Here is a 22,210-nt window from a genome sequence, read left to right on the forward strand (position 1 = left end):
TTCAATCTAGTATCTTCAAGAGACTAAACATGTATGTGGATAAAAATTGGAATCTATTTTCAAAATTTAATGTTTATCTACAAAATGTAAAATAACTAGATATTTGAGGAAGATGTATTTTTTACTAAATTTTTCCATGAGAGAACCAAACATCATTTTTTGAAGATAACATGGATGAATTGAAACTTTAAGATAGTAAGGATGTTAGAGATTATCCCAATTAATTACCTAACTTAACAGATGAAGAAATTTACCTCTGGGAAGAGAAAACAATTTGGCCAGATTGAAAACTAGTATGTAATTGAACTAAGACAAAACCCCATGTGAACTGAATATAAATCAAGTATTCTTTCCAAAGCTAATTAAATAAAGTTCTTCAAGCATCAATTATTCCTTCAACAAATATTTATTTAATACTGTACTAATTATTTCTTGGTGTATAAAAATCACCACACAGAGAGTCTGGACATGGCTTAGCTCAGTCTTTTGCTTTACAGTGTCTCACAAGCCTGTGATCAGTGTGTTAGACAGGGCTGTGGTCCCATCTGAAGGCTCAGCTGGGGATGAATTATTTCCAAGTTCATTTAAATGACTGTTGGCAAGATTCAGTTCCTCAAGGCCTATTGAATTGACAGAGTCTCAGTTTTTGGAGGGGTGGCTATTGGCAGGAGCCATCCTCAGTTCTTGCCACATGAGTCTCACCAGTATTGCTGGAGTCATCAAATTCAGCAAGAGAAAGAGTCAGCTAGTAAGACAGAAATAGCAGTCTTATGTAGACTAACCATGGAAACCACATACTATTGGTTAGCATCAAATTCCTTGGCCAGTCCATATTCAAAGGCTGAAGATTGTACAAGTAAGCAAGTAGGATGCTTTGGGAGCCGTGGTAAGTCAACCTGGCCTACCAAAAATCCAAAATACTTTAATAAGAATACAAGAAACTGAGAGAAAGTTAAAAGTTGGCATTTCCTTAATGAATGAGACTTGATATAGGTTATTTCCTAACTCCAAAAAGGTATAGTTTGTTGGTATGTTTATTGCATAATATGATTTCCCTTCTTTGATTAAGATATTTTGATTCTGGTACAGATTGCTAATGGATATTCCAAAATTGGATCAAATATGCTGATGTCATTCTTTTGATAGGCTATTTTGTTTTCCATTTGACAAAAGTCATAAATTAACTGTCTTCCTAAATTGAGCTGGGTGATTTGAACATGACAATACTTTTTGCTTCATTGTTCATTAATGAACTCCTAAATGCAGTTGTCAGTTAAATTATTTTTGAGAAAGATCAGGAAAAGAATTTTGGCACAAAATTTAACAATACCTATCTAATTTGATAAAAATAAATTTATATTGGGTGTTGCTTTACTTTTATGGCATTTTCCACATTATATCCACATCATTGTTGTATTCTCATCCATTTTTTATTTTTAATGTGAGGAAACATTACCTGTTTCAAAGATAAAGATCACTAAAAATGTCTAAAATAGAGAAAATTTTGTTATTTTTATACTTTAAAAACCACTGATAAATGAATTTGTTTTAGATGTAGTCTTGTGTTTAAGAAAATGACCTGTGTTCATTTGTAAATTATAATGGCACTAAAAGTAAATCTCAATTTCATGTGTCTAATTTCATAGTACAAAGCTAAGGTTAAACCAGCTGCTACCTACAAGAAGTGATCAGGTGTCATTTAAGGTAACCACAATAATAATTTCACACATATGAAAGTACAAACAAAAAACTAGTTGGCAGATTTTCCAGGTTGTGGTCAAGTCCATCACTAAACACATATTTACATATGTAACCCATATGTCACTATGTTGTATACATGATCTGAAGATAATTTACTGTTTTCTAAAACAAAATTGTTCATTTATAACATTTATTCTTCATTTTCTCTGAAAAAAGTACTGTGCTAGACATTATGTTGCTTCAAAATGAATAGTATATATATAATTCTGATTCTCAAATTTCTCTCAGTCTGGTAGGGAAGACAGATATGTAAAAGCTATCTGTAATACAAGATAAATAGTAGGGTATAGCATGTATGTTTAAATAAAAGTTGAGACAAATCTAAGCTCGGGTGAATAAATGATTAATTCCAAAGGCAGAGTCACTTGTTGCATATGAATTGAGCACAAAGGGATTTATATATGTGTAAGCAATTGGCTTTGAACCCAGGCCATGATAGGCTCTCTGAAAGTGTTTGTTAGGTGATCATAGGTGAATTATATGACTTACAGGTGCTGTTGGCCCTCTCAAAGGAACTTCTTCTCCAGGCAGAAACTAATAAATATTTTCGTGTGGGGTCCTGAAACAATGTTGACTTAAAGTCATCTGGACAGAGGTGTTGGTTTCAGTCATAGCAATGTATGTGTCTGCTATAGGAAGCAGCAGAAAGCAGTAAAGGAGGCTTAGAAGTTTAAAGGGAATAGAAGAAAATCCCCAGTTGATTGTAGTCACAAAATCCACAAAGATATTGGAAGTTTGTGGAGTAATGTGGTGATTCTTCTATTAGAGTTTTATGGTCAGTAGCTTTGGGAAACAGGAGAAGGCAATGGCACCCCACTCCAGTACTCTTGCCTGGAAAATCCCATGGACAGAGGAGCCTGGTGGGCTGCAGTCCATGGAGTCTCGAAGAGTCGGACATGACTGAGCGACTTCACTTTCTCTTTTCACTTTCATGCATTAGAGAAGGAAATGGCAGCCCACTCCAGTGTTCTTGCCTGGAGAATCCCAGGGACGGGGGAGCCTGGTGGGCTGCCATCCATGGGATCGCACAGAGTCAGACACGACTGAAGCGACTTAGCAGCAGCAGCAGCAGAAGCAGCAGCTTTGGGAAACAGTGGATAGCATAATCGACCTCCTTGAAGACTCTTAATACATGTTAGCTTTGAGAAATTCCATAGAAAACAAAGCAGTTTAGCTTAATGTTTCCTAATTTATTTGATTATAGAAGTATCCCTCTACCCCTAACACAACATCAATATCTCCCTGCAAAGTTCTGAGGAAACTTTGGGAGGTGGTAGCTCATTCAATTAAATGTAGAACTGCAGATTATTTTGGTTTCATGAGCATTATCATGTTTATTCTTCTCCTTGCAGGACTTCATAATATTATCTTGTCTTAGTCTCAAATTATTGCTTACTGTACAAAGTCAAGAAACTTTATTATAATATTTTCATCAAATTCTTCAAAATGAATGACAGTAAAGTCTACCTATTACATAGGCAAATGACAGAGTCCAGCACTATAGTAGACTTACCATGAAGTCAAGGATTATGTGTGATCCTGTAAATAATGTCCTATGTGCAACATCTATTATAAACACTTTACACAAATGTACTATACTATTGTTGCTTTTTTTTTAGTTGAAAGATTCACATTCATTTGTTCACATTTCCAGTCCTCTTCCTCCAAATACATGTACTAATATAAAATTAAGAATATGAATATATAGAATATAAATCAAAATTCATATATATTCTAATTTATAGCCCTTTTTGTTTACTAGGAGAACCTGCCTGCCAATGCAGGAGACATAAACATGTGGGTTTGATCACTGGGTTGGGATGATCCCTGGAGGAGGAAATGGCAACCCACTCCAGTATTCTTGCCTGGAATATCCCATGGGCAGAGGAGCCTGGTGGGCTATAGTCCATAGCATCGCACAGAGTTGGACACAACTGAAGCGATTTAACGCACACACAGAGGCTTTAAAAGACAAATGAATTATTATTTTTGACACAGAATAAGCAGGAGCCGACATCTTAATTTCTCCTCTCTTTCCGTTAAAGTCAAACCATTAAAGACTGAATGTCTCTTGATTATCTTTTAATGGATTTTATTCTTTTGTTTCTAATATTCATTACCAGTACAAATCATTTTACATTTACATTCACAATAGTTATCTTTCAAAACTATTGTGTTGAAAATTTAGTTTCTTGAATGACTTTGAAGATAATTCATTTGTAGAACAAAATGATCACATCCATTTAAAAGGTCTCTTTCATTGGGCTTTTTGGTACAGACATGGGTTTTCACTAAGCATGTCTATATATACCTGCCCTGCAGAATCCAAATGCCTCCTTTTTGATATACTCAGTTCCTGACCACCTAAAAAATAATGTTTTTGTGTACAAATTAAGTAAATGTCCAACTTTCAAGTTAACATTTTTTTAGTACTCTAACATGCCACTTCATAAGCTGTATAAAAGTCAAATAATAGTCACAATTTATGTCAGTGACACAGTTTTTTAATTTGTTTTTCTTTTCTTTTTCTTTTATAATTGTTCTTAATAACTAATGAAAGATAAAATACTGCACTGGTTTAAAAATATGTATATATATATTTTTATTTATATAATTAAACTTTTATTTAACTCCATACAGAAGAGAAGAAAGCTAAGACTAGAGAAAAGACTGAAGAAAAGATAAGAAAGGAAGTGAAAGGTGTGAAACAGGAGAAAGTGAAGCAAACAGCTACTCAAGGAAAAGAAGTACAGAAAACATCACCCAAACCTAAAAAGGACGAGAAAGATGCTGCAGCTGTGTCCAAGCATGAACAGAAAGGTAAACATTCAGAGGAGGCGGCCAGAGGTTCTAAGAGAGTGTTGGGCAAGAAACAGATGCAGTGAAATTAAAAACTGAAAAAGATGAAGATCAGACTTCAGAAGGGAGTAAAAAATGTGTATAAGTGAATATGCATGAAAGGAAATGCAATAATTGGGGAATTAAAATTTATCTATAGAAATGCTAAACTGTGTTCACATATCTAAAGATGCATGTTGAAGCATTTTTAAAAGAGAATTTGCATTAGTATCTGAAATTATTTAAAGGAAACATACTCTTTGTCCTTTGTGTACTCTTTGAAGAACAACCATCCAGGAAAATGACAGCAAATTTATTAAAAGGTATATCTTCAAATCATATAGAATAAGTATCAGAAAAAGTATCCATACATCCCTGTAGCTCTGCAAGAGCACATAATTCAGAAGATACATTGAATTATTAAATCCATTTTGTCCAATGACTAAATTTATGACCTTAGAAAACTTTGTATCTTACATATAGTGCTGCTTTTCAGTAAGACTGATGTCAAACTTACATCCAGACTTCACAGAAATAGAGCAATTAAGTGGAGGTAGAATGTAAACTTGACATTCTTTAAAGAAAGGTGTTTGTAAACATAGAAGGGTGGAGTTTTAAGAGGTTCCCTGAGGACCTTATCTCAAACATCTCCAGCCCTTGTTGACTGTTTCCTTGCCTAAATCCACTCCTGGTTGAAAGTTGGTACAGTCTTCAGCTTCCCCACACAGATTGTGGGATCTTCTCTGGGCAGACTATTCCTATCAATGTTTTTTAAACATTAAAATGTTTTCCTTATTCTGATAGTTTCAATAATTTTAGTTGAGGGCTAAAGTTAAGACTTGTTTCTATAAGATTTGCATTTAAAAAGTTAAACATGTCGTTACTGAGTAAGCTATTTGGACCATGAAACTGAAAATAAGTTTTCCTACTATAAGGTACAAGGTATGGAATTTGAGAACCATGCTCTTTTTGTTTTAGATTCTACATAAAGATGAAATTATATTGTGTTTGTCTTTGTAATCCACTCTCATATTTTACCTTTGAATCACTTTTTTCCCTGAATGCAGAAGTAATATTTGGATATGTTTGTTTATATGAAGGAAAAGGTATCTTTTTTCAAAGTACATTTTGAAAGGGAAAAAAAAGAAAGGAAAAGTTTGTGTTTTTCTTTGTAACCCACCAATTTTTATAGTTAAGTAATTTTATTTCAAAGTAATATTTAAAGAGGCTTCCCTGATAGCTCAGTTGATAAAGAATCTGCCTGCAATGCAGGAGACCCCGGTTCAATTCCTGGATTAGGAAGATTCTCTGGAGAAGGGATAGGCTACCCACTCCAGTATTCTTAGGCTTCTCTTGCGGCTCAGCTATTAAAGAATCCACCTACAATGCAGGAGACAGGAGTGAAATTAAATCTTTGAAGCCCAAAAACCTTTCTTCAATTTTAAAGATGATTATATTGCCTTGAATCAATTGAAAAATTAATTATCATCTCTAGTAAAGCTGTATGTTTTTTATGCAATATTTTGGGTAGGAAAAATATAGTAAATAAAGAAAAAATATTTTGAATGGACTATTTTATTGTGCTAGAAAGGAAAATTAATCTTCTGATTCACTGACATTCTTATTTAAAATTATTATAAAGATCCTAAAATACTTTGCAGTTTAGATTGTCTTTTCAAAAAGAAAACAATCATACACAAAAAGAAAAGAATCACATGAAACCAGGTTAAATGTACCAAGCATATTTTTATTTTTTGCCCATAAATACAGCATGTAAAAATTCATTCCATTTATATATGGGAGTACCAAAATACTCATCCAGCAACTAAGAATATGAATTCACTTTTCAATGTTCATTTTTAGTATCTTAGTTATTTGGGATACATATTTTATTGATAGGGACTCATCACTAAAATATTTCCAAATGATACTATTTTCTGGGTCACATATATTGTATTTTATTCCTATCAGTAACCAGAATTATTGAAGATAACATTATATTACCTTTCCATTTTCAATTTACTAATTCCATTTTCACATCACAGAGCTATTTATCTATTAAAAGGATGCTCAACTATCACTTAAGAGTTGGAAATAAAAGCACAAATGTGATTTTATCAGCTAAACAAATGCCTTTGCTAAATTCAGGCTCTATATTGAGAAAAGCTGCCATCTCAATTAGATAAATGTATTATTAGGTAAATAATGGAAACTTTACCTCTAATAGCTTATCAGATATATAAATGTGTCATTTAAGAAATTAAGTTATGACTTCAGAGCATTTGTTTTTAAAATAATTGCACTATAGTTTTAACTCAACCATGATAAAGACACAGTGCTTTCTAAATTATCTACTTGTGAGGTGGCTTTGATTTTGAGACTTGTATTGGTTTTGATTTAGTAAAATAGTTATTTCTCCTTTAGGTAAAGGATTATTTATTTGCTCAGCTTGAATTAGACCTAATGAATTTGCTTTATTCTTGCATATAGATCTCTAATAGTGCTTTTTAAATAAATAGGTTCTACAAGTCTTTTATTCACTGGACACAGATTTTTATGTGTAGCAAATTATTTAATTATATAGTATACATGCATGTATATTCATACATGGTTATTTTTAAAACTGTATACATAAACACTATATTTTTCTAAAGCATCAGGAATAAGATTTTTTTATATATATATATACATATATATATATACATATATATATATATATATATATATGTACATGCCTATTCTAAACCTAAAACACACTCTTATGTGCTACATAATCTGTTTTTTATGGACCAGTCTGTTTAGAGTAGGATAAGAAGGGTCCGCGTGATCAAGCATTGCTCTCTGGTTTTCTCACAGGCTATGGCAAATTTGTGGGGAAGGAAAAATCAAACCTCCCCACTGCTATGCTCTCTCTTTCTTTTCTTCCTTTTTCTTCCTTTTTTAAACAACTATTCATGGCAGGCAGAGAAATTGTAGCTAATGTGAATCTGCCGTCGAGCGCCAGACCACATATGCCCCACTCTCATTAGAGGTTTTCTAAAATCTCTTTTCTGTTAACATTCTGCACCCTGAATGCATTTTCTCTCAGCTGCCACTCCACAGGGAACAACCAACAAGGCAGCAGCTGAATGACATCTATCACGCTCCCTGAGGATCGGAAAGGGGAGAGATGGACAGCATGTGGTATTCCTAGAAAGATGTTCATTTGGAGAAAAAAAATACTAAGAAGTGATGAGGAGATATAAAATTACCTTATGTGAATCACTGTCACATAACAGTGAAAGAATGGTAGAAGAGTTCAGATTTTCTTTAGGAAAAAATGACCTGTTTTAACATTTGAGTTGGATTTAAAGAAGCATTTCTGTAAAATGAAGTTTCCGAATTCAGGATGGCCTGGTTTTGCTTTATCCTTAGGCAGGTGAAGCAAACACACTGGGGGCTGCCCAACATATTCCTGTCTAGAATTCTCACACGCTGTTAAGGTCAACACATAGGACAGGTGGAAAGGAGCATCTTAATTTAAAATATTTTAAATGTCTTAACTTTGGGAATTCCCTGGTGGTCCAGTGACTAGGACTTCATGCTTCCATTGCAGGGAGCACAGGTTCTTTTCCTAGTAGGAGCACTAAAACCCTGCATGCCACAAAGTGTGGCCAAAAAAATTCTTAACTTTAAATATTGTAAAAATACTTTCATCTTCTTTGATATGCTGGTGCCATTAAAATGCAACATCACAGCATTATTTAAATATAATAGAAACCTCCTAAAATAATTTTCTAGATTAAAAAAATTAACCTTCTTGAATTCATAAGAGATTTTCTTTTTCAAATTGGAAGCTTGTAGGACTACTGGTGCATTAATTAAATAAATGACTTTTGGATCCAGAAAATAGTGGCATAAGAAATACAAACATTTTACATAGGTAATAATATGACATATAGCTTCATTACACTGTCAGCATTCAGTTAAAGAAGACCTTCTGAAGCATGAAGATTTTAGTTAATTCAATAAACTAGTTTACCTGTTACGTATACAAAACAACCTATCACAGCTTGGGGCCGAGCAACATATTTCATTTGGGGGGTGTCCAAACCCTTCAAATTGCAAGAAGTCCATGCATTCTAAACTTCCAGGATACATACTTTTTCCATTGTTGTTGCTGAGGGCTTTAGAGACACTAGAAATGATTGTCAAAAAAGAAATTTTGAGTGATTTTAGATTTGTTATTCCAAAAGTGGTGGTCTAATCTGATTCCTGTGGGATATTGGAATGCATATCCCTAGGGTCCAGACCCCATCGAACTGTAGGGTTTTTGTTTTTTGGGGTTTTTTTCCTTGGCCTGACTGTGCCAAGAAATCTGCATTTTAACAAAGTCCTCATCTTTTTGTACTTAAATTGCCCTTTGAGAACCACTTCTTGAGATGTAGAAAGAACACATCTAAAATGATCAGTCATTAGCGACTGAAAGAGGAAAGCCTGCCAATTTTAGGAAATCCTCACTTCCCAAACTCAAGCTTGCAATTTAAGGGAAATGTACTTTTCATCTTAGAGTCAAATGGCTCACTCTACAATTTCACTAAGGAAAAGGGTTATATCCAGAAAAGGGAAAATACCCTCTACCTTAATCTTCTCTGCTGTATCATAGGATTACCTGGTCCTGGGATGAGAATCCCCTGTTATTACTGTTAGTACATCCATAAACAAATAGATTCTTGGACTGATCTGAGAGCTAGCTCCCTCCTACTACCCACCTCACTGGTGATTGTTGATGGATTTCAACAGTCAAAATCCATGCAAATTTTGGAAACTTTATGAGTTTTGGCCTACTAATTTAGGTACTAATGGAAAGAATATACTGTTGCATCTTCTGCAGTAGGTGCATTTATTTTTTTCAAATACCTAGCAGAGTCTCATAATAAAATGGATTACTCTAAAAATACTGTAAAACTCTAAAAACAATGAGTTTTACAAAAATCCTTTTGCGGGGTATTTATATAGTAGTGTTTCATTATTTCATAGGTCTGATATATCAATACATAATTTAAAGCACCTAAGGGTATGTCATGTTGTATAAATTTAATAAACTCTCTTGATACTAAAGCTGCCTTTGGATTTATTGACTTAGTAAGATGCCTATTTAAAGACATTAAAATGTAAATTATTTTGAACAAGATTCATTTAATAATCTGCAAGCTTTAAAGAAGATACAGTAAGGCTTAGGCAGTGATTTATCAACTGAAATTTGGATTGGAATGACTACAGCATAACCTAAAGTTACGTGAAAATTTAAAGTTGGGTGGAATGTCTTTAATTTAGAAGGAAACAAAAAAGAACTTCTGAAATTCTTTTTGACAAAGTCTGCCCTAAAAGCTCAAATCTGTGCTTTTCTTGACTTTTCCCAGGGACCATAAACTGATCAAGATTATAAGATGATCCTCTAACTTACCCAATCAGTTACGTTAAGAATGGTGCATTTGGTGCTGTTAAGTTTGTTTTCCTGAATTTACTCTCTAATTGAAGAGAATCTCTATGTAGAAGACCTGACAGGTTGCAAAGGGGTTAACCCTCATGCTTCCTTTTCAAGAAACATTCTGCAGCTTCATTTAGACAATCAGGTGAAGGGTTGGGAGTGAGTATTTGATAAAACATTCCAAGTTTCTTGTGAAACTTCTGTTTATTTGGGAGTATATATGCAAACAATGAGAAAAATTGCTTAAATATGATGACATAATAAATTTGATGAAAGAGGTTTTGATTTTTAAAAACAACCACTATAATATCACTATGAACTAGTCTGTTTCAATTTTTAAGGGTATTTTTTTTGTATGGAATAAATGAAAACATGTTTATTATTATTTCTTTGTGTTCATATGTGTGCAAATTATTCCTTCACATAAAATATTGTAGTAACTAAAATAGAATTATACTACTTTGTTTTGTTAAGGCATTTCTCTCTAGAAAAAAAGAAAGGTATTGATGACATTTTTCATTGTTTTTTTTTTCTTTCTACTTTTGTCAGATCAGTATGCATTCTGTCGATATATGATTGACATATTTGTCCATGGGGACTTAAAACCAGGTATTCCAAATAATCCTTGTATTTGTCTGTTTTAACAGTCTTTGCTTTCAAGATTGTTTGTTTTATATGTACTAAACTGTTATTTTAATTTTTTTAAAAAAACTGCATAATGCATGTGTAGATTTAGAGTAAACCAATAAAAACCAGAAGTAATAACTGGCATTAGGGCCTTTAATTTTACTTGCTATGACTGCATGGCCTATTGCAAATGAAGTCAGTTTAAAGCAAAAAAAAAGTGCTAATATCTTTATGTACAAAAAATGCTAATATCTTCAATAATATCTTCAAGTGAGGGGTTGAATCATCTTAGTCTCGGTAAACTTAGAATAAAAGACCTGTGACAATGAAAGCATTCTTTTTTTTTAAGAAGTGAACAGAATACATATTAAAATCCATCATATTTCAAATATTGAATCTTATTTTCAAACCTTTTTCATTTTCTCACTTGCAAATGACCTTGGTTAACCACTCCAGAGAACTACTATTGATGGAGACAGTCAGTCTTGGAGTTAACAGTCAGCAAATGGGGAAGTCTTTTTACCTAAAGGAATGTATCTATCATCTCTCCTGTCTTTAAATGTTGCCCAGAGTATACAAAGGAATTCTTTGTTGTTGTTGGTTAGTCGCTACATTGTGTCTGACTCTTTTGAGACCTTGTAGACTATAGCCTGCCAGGCTCCTCTGTCCATATTTTCCACCTTAAGAATGCTGGAGTGTGTTGCCATTTCTTTATCCAAGGGATATTCCTGACCCACGGATCGAGCCCACATCTTCTACACTGCAGATGGATTCTTCATCACTGAGCCACCAGGGAAGCCCCATAGTAAATCCTACAATGGTGTTAAAGTATTAGTCGCTCAGTCCTGTCAGAATCTTTGCTACTCCATGGACTATAGGCCACCAGGCTCCTCTATGCATGGGATTCTCCAGGCAAGAATACTGGAGTAGGTAGCTATTCTCTTCTCCAGGGGATCTTCCCAAACCAGGAATTGAACCCCCAGCTCCTGCATTGGCAGGCGGATTCTTTACCACTGAGCCACCTGGGAAGCCCCAAGGGATTCTTTACTAACATCTTAATTAATAATTAGTAACTTAATTGCTTATACTCTGTCTTTTCAGATTTAAAAACTGACAGTACTATGTTCATGTTTGGGGAAACATTTCTAGGAAAATGGCATTGTTAAGGAAGGAACAAATTTACATTAGACTAATTGAGGCTGATTGTTTAAAGCAAACTGCATTTTGTTTTCTTCACTATTTTTATAGAAATCTTTCTAAAATGTACAATTACAATTCATGCATATAAGGACAAACAGGCATGTTATATCTAAAATATAAATATATGAAACATCTAGGTCCTTGCTTAGTTAATTTTAGTACCTTATTCAAATACATTTCCACTTCCTTTTTAATTTTCTTATCCTTTTTTAACTTTCTTATTGGATTAGAAACTGGAATAAGGAGAAAAATACTGAAAAATACAATTACTCATTTTGTAAAAATGAGTAGTGTTAACATATGTGATAGTATCATAATAAAATTAGATGGAAACATTGAGGAAGGTAGTTTAATATAGTGAAAAGAGAGAGCTTTTGGACACAAGTAGAGATATCATTCTTGACTCCATTCCTTTTTAGCACTGGACCTTCAGCAAATCGTTGAACTTCATTTGATCTTCAGGGCTCATACATTTAAAATTGGGATTATGTAACAAACTTACAAAGTTGTTGATAGAACATCTAATAGATGCACAACAAAGTACTTTTTTCTGTAATACATTTATTTCACCCCAGCCTGTCTGGACAAGCATTCCATCTAAAGGGAAGGTATCAACATTGACAAGTCTCTGTCTCTATACACCATTAACTCAATCTTTAAGTAGCAGACTGTTGCCCATTTTATTCAGCTGTGATAGTTTAAGAAACTTTTACTCTACTCTACTCTGCTTTTTTAAGAGACTGAATCTTGAAGATATCAGTTAGCTATTTACTTACACACAAAATGAATCTACACTGTTGATGAGTGTGAGTTTTTAATACCATCATCTGAAGAAAATGTGTTCTTTATTCCATTTAAACTATTCGTAGGAGCTACTAATTGATTATAAAATACAATTTCTAAAAAAATCACAAGAAGCAGATAACTGTGGGGTATCCAGTCAGTGACAGATGTTAACAGTTTTGTAATCACAATGCCATTTGTGTCTTTCTGAAAATTCAACAATGTGTTAAGATCAGAAGGACCAGTTAAACCATCTCTTCATGAGTTAAGGAGAATTTTGTTGTTGGGGAGGAAGGAAACTTTCCTTTACCTTCCTAGGCTCTTCTAGCTGCTATAACAATTGAATTGACATGAGAGAGCTCAAAAGGAGAAAATCAAATTTAATTTCATAGACATAGGAAGCCTACATACACTAGAGGGTCAGAGACAGAAAAGTACAATGAAGTATATATTGCTATCCTGAACTAAGACATGAAATAGGCACCCAACGCTCTGAAGGACAGGAGAGTAATTCACAAGACAATATAAAAAAGAGTAGATATTGGGCAGTTCGATGTTTGCCCTGACATACAGACGGGGCCACCTAGATAAAATTCTGGTAATAACTTTTTTTTTTCCTGTGAAAACCCCCCAGTTTAATTCCTTGTAGATAGTTACGGGAGGGGAAGTAATTTCTCTTGAGGTTGTAGGATCTCTGTTGTCCTTGCTCAAAATAATCCACAAGCCAAAGTGGCACATCTTGAGGAGGTCTGTTCTGAATCCCCAGGGTTCCCTTCTTTGGAACTTCCCCAGGAAGTTTCCCAGTTCAGAATTTGAGTTGCTAGATTGCTGTATCTCTCTGAACCAGTCTCTTAGTATTGAAAAGAGGTCATCTCGGTTAAAGTTGTATCCGTTTCCATGAGGCACAGGTGGGCTCCCAAAGTTAGGCCTATGGTGCAAGCAGTCAGATATTTAATGAGACATTTATATGGAAACAAAAGAAAAATAATGGTTAGTAATTGGAGTAGACTGCAGACCCAGTTTCTGAACTCCAACTCCAGTTGAGAAAGTTTCTAGATGTCCAACTTGAAGCATTTTAAGAGGGAGCAGGGACAGGCAGTGACAACCTGATGGATTTTTCAGGTTTGCAGTTTGAACGTAGCTAGTGATCTTTCTGATTGGCCCTAGCAATAGGCATGAGGATTATCTGTATATGAGCTGTTATGGTGATTTCTCTGAAGTTTATATCAAGTTGTCCAACTTTAGTGTGCATGTCTTTGGAAAATGGGCAGTTTTTGTTCTCAATGATTTCAAGTCAAAAGAGTGGAAGAAAAGTTGGAAAACTTAGTTTGGAAGATTGTTGCCAAATATTTGGTGAAAACTGGAAGAATTCAGGAGGAGTCAAGTTTATAGTTATAGTCAAAAGACAATGGACAGTAGTAGAATCTAATACCCACAAAAATATATTACTGAAACATAATTTTTCTCTGTAAAATCATTCTCATATCTATCAAATATAGCCAAATTAAGACTAATCTCTTTGCAAAATAAGTCATTTCAATAAATTTGGGCCAATTATGTATATAAGTACAGTAAGAACAGTGATCATATAGATCAATCATCATCTTACCTGTTTTTGTTCTTGTTTTTCTGACAAATTTAGTATAATAGTATAACAAATGTATAATATGGTACTTAATGCTGGTAACTCTAAAGACATGCCTGTATTAATTAAATTACAAACTTAAACTTTTATTTACCAAAAATTATAGTAGCTCCTGTGAACCTGAAAAACATTTGAGTTAGTTTCTACTGTATCTTTGAAAACATACTTAATTTGTATAGTGCTTGTTCATTTTAATTTTTATTTTTAATTATAAAGTAATTGCTTTACAATGTTGTGCTGATTTTTGCTATGTTTGTTTTTAAGCCAGTTAAATTGAACTCTTTTATAATTAATTTTAGTAATACCACTCAGAAGTAGAAAAATACCATGTCTGTAATGTACATACATATAGATAGACATAAAAAAGAGACCTTATGATTTTCATTAAAAATTTTTTTTGAACAATAATTTTGGGCAAGGGTGCTTATATAGCAATTCATATTTTAAAAGCCCATTCTATTTTTTAAACAGTTGAGTATTAAGATTTGGAGATGGTCTAGATACAAGTTCCTACAGAGATTACAAGACTTTTGCAAGGGAGGTTAGGAGATCTATGAAAAGAAATGGGTGGAATGTGAACTTCCTCTAGAAGTGAATTTCCAATTTTGCAAAGATTTGTAAGATCAAAGGCTGATCAACCATCGAACTACATCATCCTCAATTTGCTTCTTTATGTCAGGGAGACTTCTACGTATGTCTTAAATAAAAATATTTATATGTTCTGCTCAGGCAGTTTTGTTGGCATGTCCAATTAATAGTGCTTGAAGGGCAGATTCATGTGCTTTCTGTTTTACAAAACTAGTTAAAGGAAACATCTCCCAGTGAGATACAGTGTCCATCCCCATAATACAGTCAGGAGAAAGAGATACAATAATGGTATATAAAGCCTGTTCAGATTTATTGGTTCTCTTATAAACTTTTATCTTAATTCCATTAACTCTTACGTTACTAATTATAGCCTCCATTAGGATTTCATGAATAAATTTTAGTTTTACAGTATTGAGTAGGGGAAGTTTTCCCAGCCAGACATAATATCTATTCCCATAAAACATTCAGGTAAGTTGCCATTACTTCTTTACATAAAGCTTGTTTAAACATTCTCATTTTTATAATCTTATCAACTCTTACATTTCTGTATTCTTTCAATCTAATTATAGCCTGAGTCATAGGCTCTACCAGTGGATATTGGTACCAGTTCATGGGGTTCCCATATCAAGGGTTTCCTGGAAACTTCTATTTTCTATCCCCAGACCATTTGAGTCATTTTTCTGCAGAAGGCTTTGGGCCCCCAGTGAGGGGTTAAGCCAAAGAATCCTGGTTCCTTTGTCAATCTTTAATTTGATTAACTGGCTGGTTGCCCCTAGTGATTGTTAATCAGATTTCTCACAGTAATCTCTGCCTTTCAGCTTTTCAAATTTCTCCAAACTGGGATAAACAGATGAACTTGTCTGGATTTCTTTAAATCCAGTTGCTGGATGAAAGGGGGGACATTCAGGCCCACCCAGCCTTTGGTAGCTATATGAAAACCTTTATGGTAACCATATCAATGTCTGTTTAATTCATCCTGATGCTGGGTGGCTTTATTAAAGGTTCGGGATATTGTTCTACCTGTCCAAAAATAATTTTGGACAAGGAATGCAAAGGAAAACACACAGAGAGAGAGAGAGGCATAAAGAGAAACAAGAAAACTGTTTATTAAGAAGCTAAAATATGTGCTCAGAAAAGGATGTGGGTGTGCTTGCAAGTGAGGAGTGCCCCTCAGGTCTTCTGATTACCCTTTTTATTTCATCTTAACCTTTGAATAGTCATGAGTTTTTTTCTATTAGGTGCAGAATATTCATTGATGGGGCTTCCCTAGTGGCACAGATGGTAAGGAATCCGCCTGCAGTGTGGGAAACCTAGGTTCAATCCCCAGGTTGGGAAGTTCCCCTGGAGGAGGGCATGGCAACCCACTCCAGTATTCTTGTCTGGAGAATCCCCATGGATAGAGGAGCCTGGTGGGCCACAGTCCGTGGGGTCACAAAGCGTCGGACAGGACTGAGCGACTAAGCACAGCACACATTCATTGATGAGAAAGTGGAGGCCAGGTGATTATCTCATTTACTTACATCAGCTTTGGTTCTTGTGCACTGGACTCCTGAAGCCACCACACACGCATGCTGAGAGCTATTTTCCCTTCAGTTTCCCCTTACCAGTTGAATACTATACCTGGAATGTTGTATGGTGGTCATATGAAGCCTGGACATGTTTATTGAGCACGCTCAGACACGCTCTGCTGGTTCCCTATTCAGACATCACAAAGCTTAATCAGAGTCTGCTTTATGTTCTTGTTGCTGATGCCATTCCCCAGTGGCTTTGCCTTTTTGCCTACATGAGTGTTGCTGGAAGGTTGGTTCTAGTTTCATTGCAGAAAGAATTCAGAGATGAGACAGGGAGGTCAAGAAAGCAAAGCAAGGATTTATCTAAGGGATACTATACTCTTAAAGAGAGAACAGACAGTGTAAGTTGAGCAGCTGTACTGTTCATGAGATGTATGGTTTCCTGCCCTTTGGCCCATGTACCCCATTCTCTGTTCGTACCTAGCTTTCTGCCTGCTCTAACATTCCCCCTTCAAGGAGTCTGGACCCTTGAAATCTTTTGAGGAGCAAAGGGTCAATAGTCCATCTTCTGTAACTGCTTCAAGCTGAGTGTGGGCACTGTCTCTACCTTTGGGTGCAGATCCCCTTGGTATCTGTCAGAGATAGGGGCGTTGGAGATGGAAAGTGGGGAACAGAAGGAGGCAGCAACCTTGTGCAGTGTATGTGAACAGTTCTCACCTTTAGGTAGGATAGGTTGAAATTCCTACATCATCATTTGAAATTGGAATTTTCTGAAGCCATGGGGTTTCTGAAGCACCTCAGGTTTCAATACAGCAGCTATTAATAGGGAGAAATGGGACTATATCTGGGTATAGTTATTAGTTATATTAAACATTTTATTGTTGTTCAGTCACTAAGCCACATCCAACTCTTTGTGATCCCATGGACAACAGCACGCCAGACTCATCTGTCCTCTGCTATTTCTCAGAGTTTGCTTAAATTCATGTCCATTGAGTTGATGATGCTATCTAACCATCTCATCTTCTGCCACCCATTCTCCTTTTGCCTTCAGTCTTGCCCAGCATCAGGGTCTTTTCCAATGAGTTGACTGCATCATGTGGCCAAAGTATTGGAGCTTCAGCTTCAGCATCAGTCCTTCCAATGAATATTAAGTGTTGATTTCCTTTAGGATTAACTGGTTTGATCACCTTGCTGTCCAAGGGACTCTCAAGAGTCTTCTCCAGCACTACAATTTAAAAGCATCAATTCTTTGGTTCTCACCCTTCTTTATAATCCAATTCTCACACACATACATGACTACTGGAAAAACAATGGCTTTGACTATACAGACCTTTGTCTGCAAAGTGACATCTCTGCTTTTTAATACAGTATAGGTTTGTCATAGCTTTCCTTCCAAGGACTGGTTCCAGGCTTCCCTGTCCATCTAGTGAATCGACCCTAGCCAATATGGGGGTTAGCTACCCTCTCCTCCCACCATGGCAGTCCCACTGGCCCCAGCATCCTGGGGCCCATGTCCTTCCTGGAATCTGTGGTACCCAGGATGAGCAAACTTTCCTGAAGGCTCCTCTACAGATTCTAAGTTCAATGATTAATCCTTCTGTTCCAGGGTATGTTCCCCTGGAATGGCATCCTCGTCGTTCTAGGACGTATTTAGTTAGGGAACCATCTTTTAAATAAAAGGGTGTTGAAAGTCTTAGTTGCTCAGTCCTATCTGACTCTTTGAGACCCCATGGACTGTAACCCTCCAGGCTCCTCTCTCCATGGGATTTCTCAGGCAAGAATACGGCAGTGGGTTGCTATTTCCTTCTCCAAGGATCTTCCTGACCCAGGGCCTGCGCCTCCTGCGTCTCCTGAAGTGACAGGTGGATTCTTTAGCGCCTGAGCCACAAGTTTCTGAAAATAGACACTGGCCATTAAGGGAGGTGGTGTAAAGCTTTCTCTTCTCCGTTCCTTTTTGTGGGCAGTGCCACTGGGCCTCAATTCCGCCCCCTACCCCCCACCCAAGCTCTTTCCAGCAAGCTATGCGAGGTGGCCCAGGATGGGGTAGGGCAGCAGAAGGCACTATATCTGTACTTACAGTGACAGAGGTCCCGAGGGCCCTGTGAGGACCCTCCCAGACCATCGACCCTGAGGAGGTAAGCGCAGTGGGGGCATGGGTTAGCACTGGGGCTTGTCCCCTGGACACGGCCATCTCCCATCTCCGCTACCCATCCCTGCCCAGGCCACCTTACCCCAAAGGGCGGGACGGAGTGGGGGGCGGCCCGTGGTGGGTGGCAGGGAGGCTAGGGGGACGGGCAGACCACCACGAGGCACGTTATGGCCGCAAATGATGACTGCCTAGCCGCAGCCCCCTCACGATGGGCCCCACTGCGCAGTGCACCGTCCGGAGACCTAGGCCGCTTGTGGCCCGAGGCAGCTCCTGAAGGGATGGCGGCAGGGCCTCTCTGCGGATTCTCTTACAGGGTAGGTAAGGCCTCGCTTTAGATTTCCACACAATTGAACAGAAGGACAGTTAAATGATGGATAAGGCAAACCCAGAGGGCAAGGCTCCTGTGGGTTCCCGGCGCCAGATGCCAGTGAGACAGGCTGGAAACTTCCACACGTGCCAGGCACAGGAAAAAGTGCAAGACCTAGCGGTGAGGCTGCAAAATGCGGGGCAGGTTTCTTTTTCGCCATTCCCAGCTGAGTAAGGCGCAGAGGCAAGAATGGAGTGAGGCAAGGAGGCAGAGAAGATAGTCAGGCACGGGTGGGCCAATAATACCCCCTGTAAGGGCAGCCGCGGGGAGGGGGCGGTTTTCTGGCTTTGTGTTTTACCTGTGTGCCAGAAAAGCCGTGGAAATTGCCTTGAGGTCGGCGGACAGACCTCTCTCTATTCACGACTGACACATCCTCTTGCGGGAGATTTCTCGCGGTGAGGGTCCTGTGGCTTCTGCGGCTCAGCGCAGTACCACTCCTTGCTGCAGTAGGTCTGAAAAGGCCACCGACAGAAAGAAAGCGGAGAGAAAGATGGCGGAAATCAGGCAGCTCCTCTGGAGCTCAAGGGAGGCGGAAGCTTAACCAAATTCTCCGCCAGTTCTCACCAAAGATGTTTCCAGAAGGTAGGCTTTCTCTCATTACAGAAAGAATTCAGAGATGACAGGGAAGTCAAAAAAGCAAAGTGAGGATTTTTTTTGATAGAATGCTGTCAAAGGAAAAGCAGACAGTTATTAGGTGAGTAGCTGCCCTGAGCTTTGCCTAGCTGGTTATGTGGAGGGTAGAAATGAAGGGGCGGAATATTCACCAGGGAGGGAGGATTTTTGTGGTCTTATTCCCAGATTTTCGTTCTAGCTCCACCTTCCTGAGGGAAGGAGGGATTTTTATCTTTATTTAGTCTTGATCAGGAGTGTCTTGGCATCAGCGCATGATGGGAACTTATCTGTAAGGATAAATTTTGTAATGAGAGCGTAATGAGCAAAAGGTTACTAGGAGGATGCTAGTAGACTCCTGCCTTTTCCCACCTTTCTTTGTCTGCCTCCGGGTCACTTATCACCCCCAAATGTGGTTTCCTGCCATTCTGGAGGTTCCTGCTTTTCTTTGTCGGCCCAAGGACCCCAGTTGATTACTGTTAATATGTATGACTTCTTGCCTTTTGGTACATGGTGGCCCCTTTTCTCTATTCTTATCTAGAAACTGCCTTCTCCAAAATGAGGAGCTGTCCTTGGGTCCAGTCCTATCTCTCCTGCCTCAATCCCTTTTTAATAATAAATCCCATCTAAAGATTCCACCCTGCAGGGATGAGTCTGGAGACTCTTTCTTTCTGAGTTCTCTTTGTTCCATCTCTTTCAATACTTGCTTTATATACCTTACTTCTTAATAACCCTTTAAAAAATTTCACCTTGTTGGGAAGAGTCCCTTGACTTTCCCCCGAAAGCCTCTTTTCATTATCTTGTTAATTAACCTAATGTTTTTATTAGCATCGATGAGACCCATAAGGGAAATCTGAGACTGCTTCTTGAAACTTTTTTTTATAATTAGGGGAGTTCTTAAAGCTAGCCATTATATTGCTTTGTATCCACTTTTTAATTTGGTCTTTCCACAGGTACTAATAAAACATGTTTGACAGCTCTCTAAAAATTTAACAATTTAGAAGTTTTTCCAATTCAGAAAATAGGATCTTAATAGTGACTCAAACCAATTAGACTTTCTGTGGCTTAATCATAGGTGCAAGAGGTGTCCCCAAAGGAGAATAAAAAGAGATGCAGCCCTCGAAAGACCCAAAAAAGTTCGCTCCCCAAAGTAGTCTAAGAAAGTAGAGAACTTTGTTGCACAAGCAGTAAGGATGATGTAGTGCCTGCACTGAGCTACAAAGGTGCTATGAAAAAGCTTTTCACAAGGTGTTATGAAAAAGGCTTCTTATAGACTGGGATCCTTATGATAAACTCCCCTGACAATGGGCATGCCTGGACAAAGAGATGCTAGTCAAAGCCACGGTTGATATCTGCACTTAGGACCAACTGGCTACAGCTGCTCTAAATCCCAGTCTGTTTGACTGACTGAGCAAGTGCAGATAGTTACATCAACCTTCTAGATGGCAAATACCAAAGAGACTATTCTCACAGGTCATAAAGTCAAACAAGCGCTCAGGACAGAATAGGACAAAAGAGACAGATAACAACAACAACAAAAAACCAGCGACCATCTCTGGGAAAAATATGGATCAATGGAACCAAGAGTACTCTGCCAGATTTTCCAGTCACTAAGTCTAATGAACTGGCTCTACAAATAATTTCTCCTGCTAATTAAATTTTTTATTAAGGAAAAAAAGACCAAAAAACACTTACCACTTGTCTGATGTCCTAGGATCTCTCAGCTGCAGCAGCCTTGGAGGGAGCAGAGTCCAGCCAGGAAAGTTTATCTCACTAAGACAGCTGTTTGGGCGGACAAAAACTTTCCTCTACTCTCCTAGGCTGTAAAAATTACATTGACATGAGACAGATTAACAGGGAAAAATCAAATTTAATTTCATACTTATACAGGAATCGCCCCCAGCTATACATAAACACAAACACACACACACACACCCCTACATACAGGAATCACCCCGAGCTACACAGATACATACACATATACATACATATAAATACAGGAATCACCCCCAACTACACAGATACATACACATATACATACATATAAATACAGGAATCACCCCCAGCTACACATATACATACATATAAATACAGGAATCACCCTCAGCTACACAGATACATACACATATACATACATACAGCAATCACCCCCAGTTACACAGATACATACACATATACATACATATAAATACAGGAATCACCCCCAGCTAGACACATACACACACACACACAGAAATCACCCCCAACTACACACACAGCTCAGAGATCCCACATACCAAAGAGGTTCACAGACAGAAAGGTAAAATGAGTATATATTGCCACCCTGAGCTGTGGAATAGGGCCAGGGCCTGGGGGTCTCAAGGACAGGAGGATAGTTCACAGGACAATACCAAAAAAAGCAGGTTTTAGGTACTTAAATGATTATCCTGTCATACAGATGAAGACACTTAGATAAAAATTATCTCCTGTAATAACTCTTTTTCTGGGAAAAATCCCCAATTTAAATACCTGTATTTATTTAAGGGAAGGGCAGTAATTTCTCTTGAGCCTATAGGATCTTGATTGCCTTTAGCTCAAAATAATCTACATGCCAAAGTGGTATATCTTGAGAGATCTGTTCTGAGTCCCCATACTATTAGCCATACAGAGGAGTCCTTCTAAA

General features: G+C 37.1%; 1 protein-coding gene and 1 long non-coding RNA gene across 13 annotated transcripts in view; one reads left to right on the plus strand and one right to left on the minus strand.

Annotated features, from left to right (window-relative positions):
* The window catches only part of LOC122422595 (triadin-like), a 196,773-nt gene that overhangs the window by 126,151 nt on the left and 48,412 nt on the right, over window positions 1-22,210 (plus strand). The window contains exon 8 of the mRNA XM_043439032.1: window positions 4,402-4,581. Within this exon, the coding sequence (XP_043294967.1) occupies window positions 4,402-4,581 (180 nt within the window). The remainder of the gene's footprint in view (window positions 1-4,401; window positions 4,582-22,210) is intronic.
* The window catches only part of LOC122422597, a 50,713-nt gene continuing 46,228 nt past the window's right edge, over window positions 17,726-22,210 (minus strand). For 5 of the 12 annotated variants that reach the window (XR_006263904.1, XR_006263895.1, XR_006263893.1 and 2 more), the window contains 3 exons: window positions 21,244-21,369; window positions 19,704-19,838; window positions 17,726-19,604 (listed from right to left, as the gene is read on the minus strand). This is a non-coding gene — a long non-coding RNA (uncharacterized LOC122422597). The remainder of the gene's footprint in view (window positions 19,605-19,703; window positions 19,839-21,243; window positions 21,370-22,210) is intronic. The other 7 variants (XR_006263897.1, XR_006263901.1, XR_006263900.1 and 4 more) reach the window with 7 other exon arrangements.

Source organism: Cervus canadensis, chromosome 20 (genome assembly GCF_019320065.1).
Source record: "Cervus canadensis isolate Bull #8, Minnesota chromosome 20, ASM1932006v1, whole genome shotgun sequence".
NCBI classification, from domain to species: domain Eukaryota; kingdom Metazoa; phylum Chordata; class Mammalia; order Artiodactyla; family Cervidae; genus Cervus; species Cervus canadensis.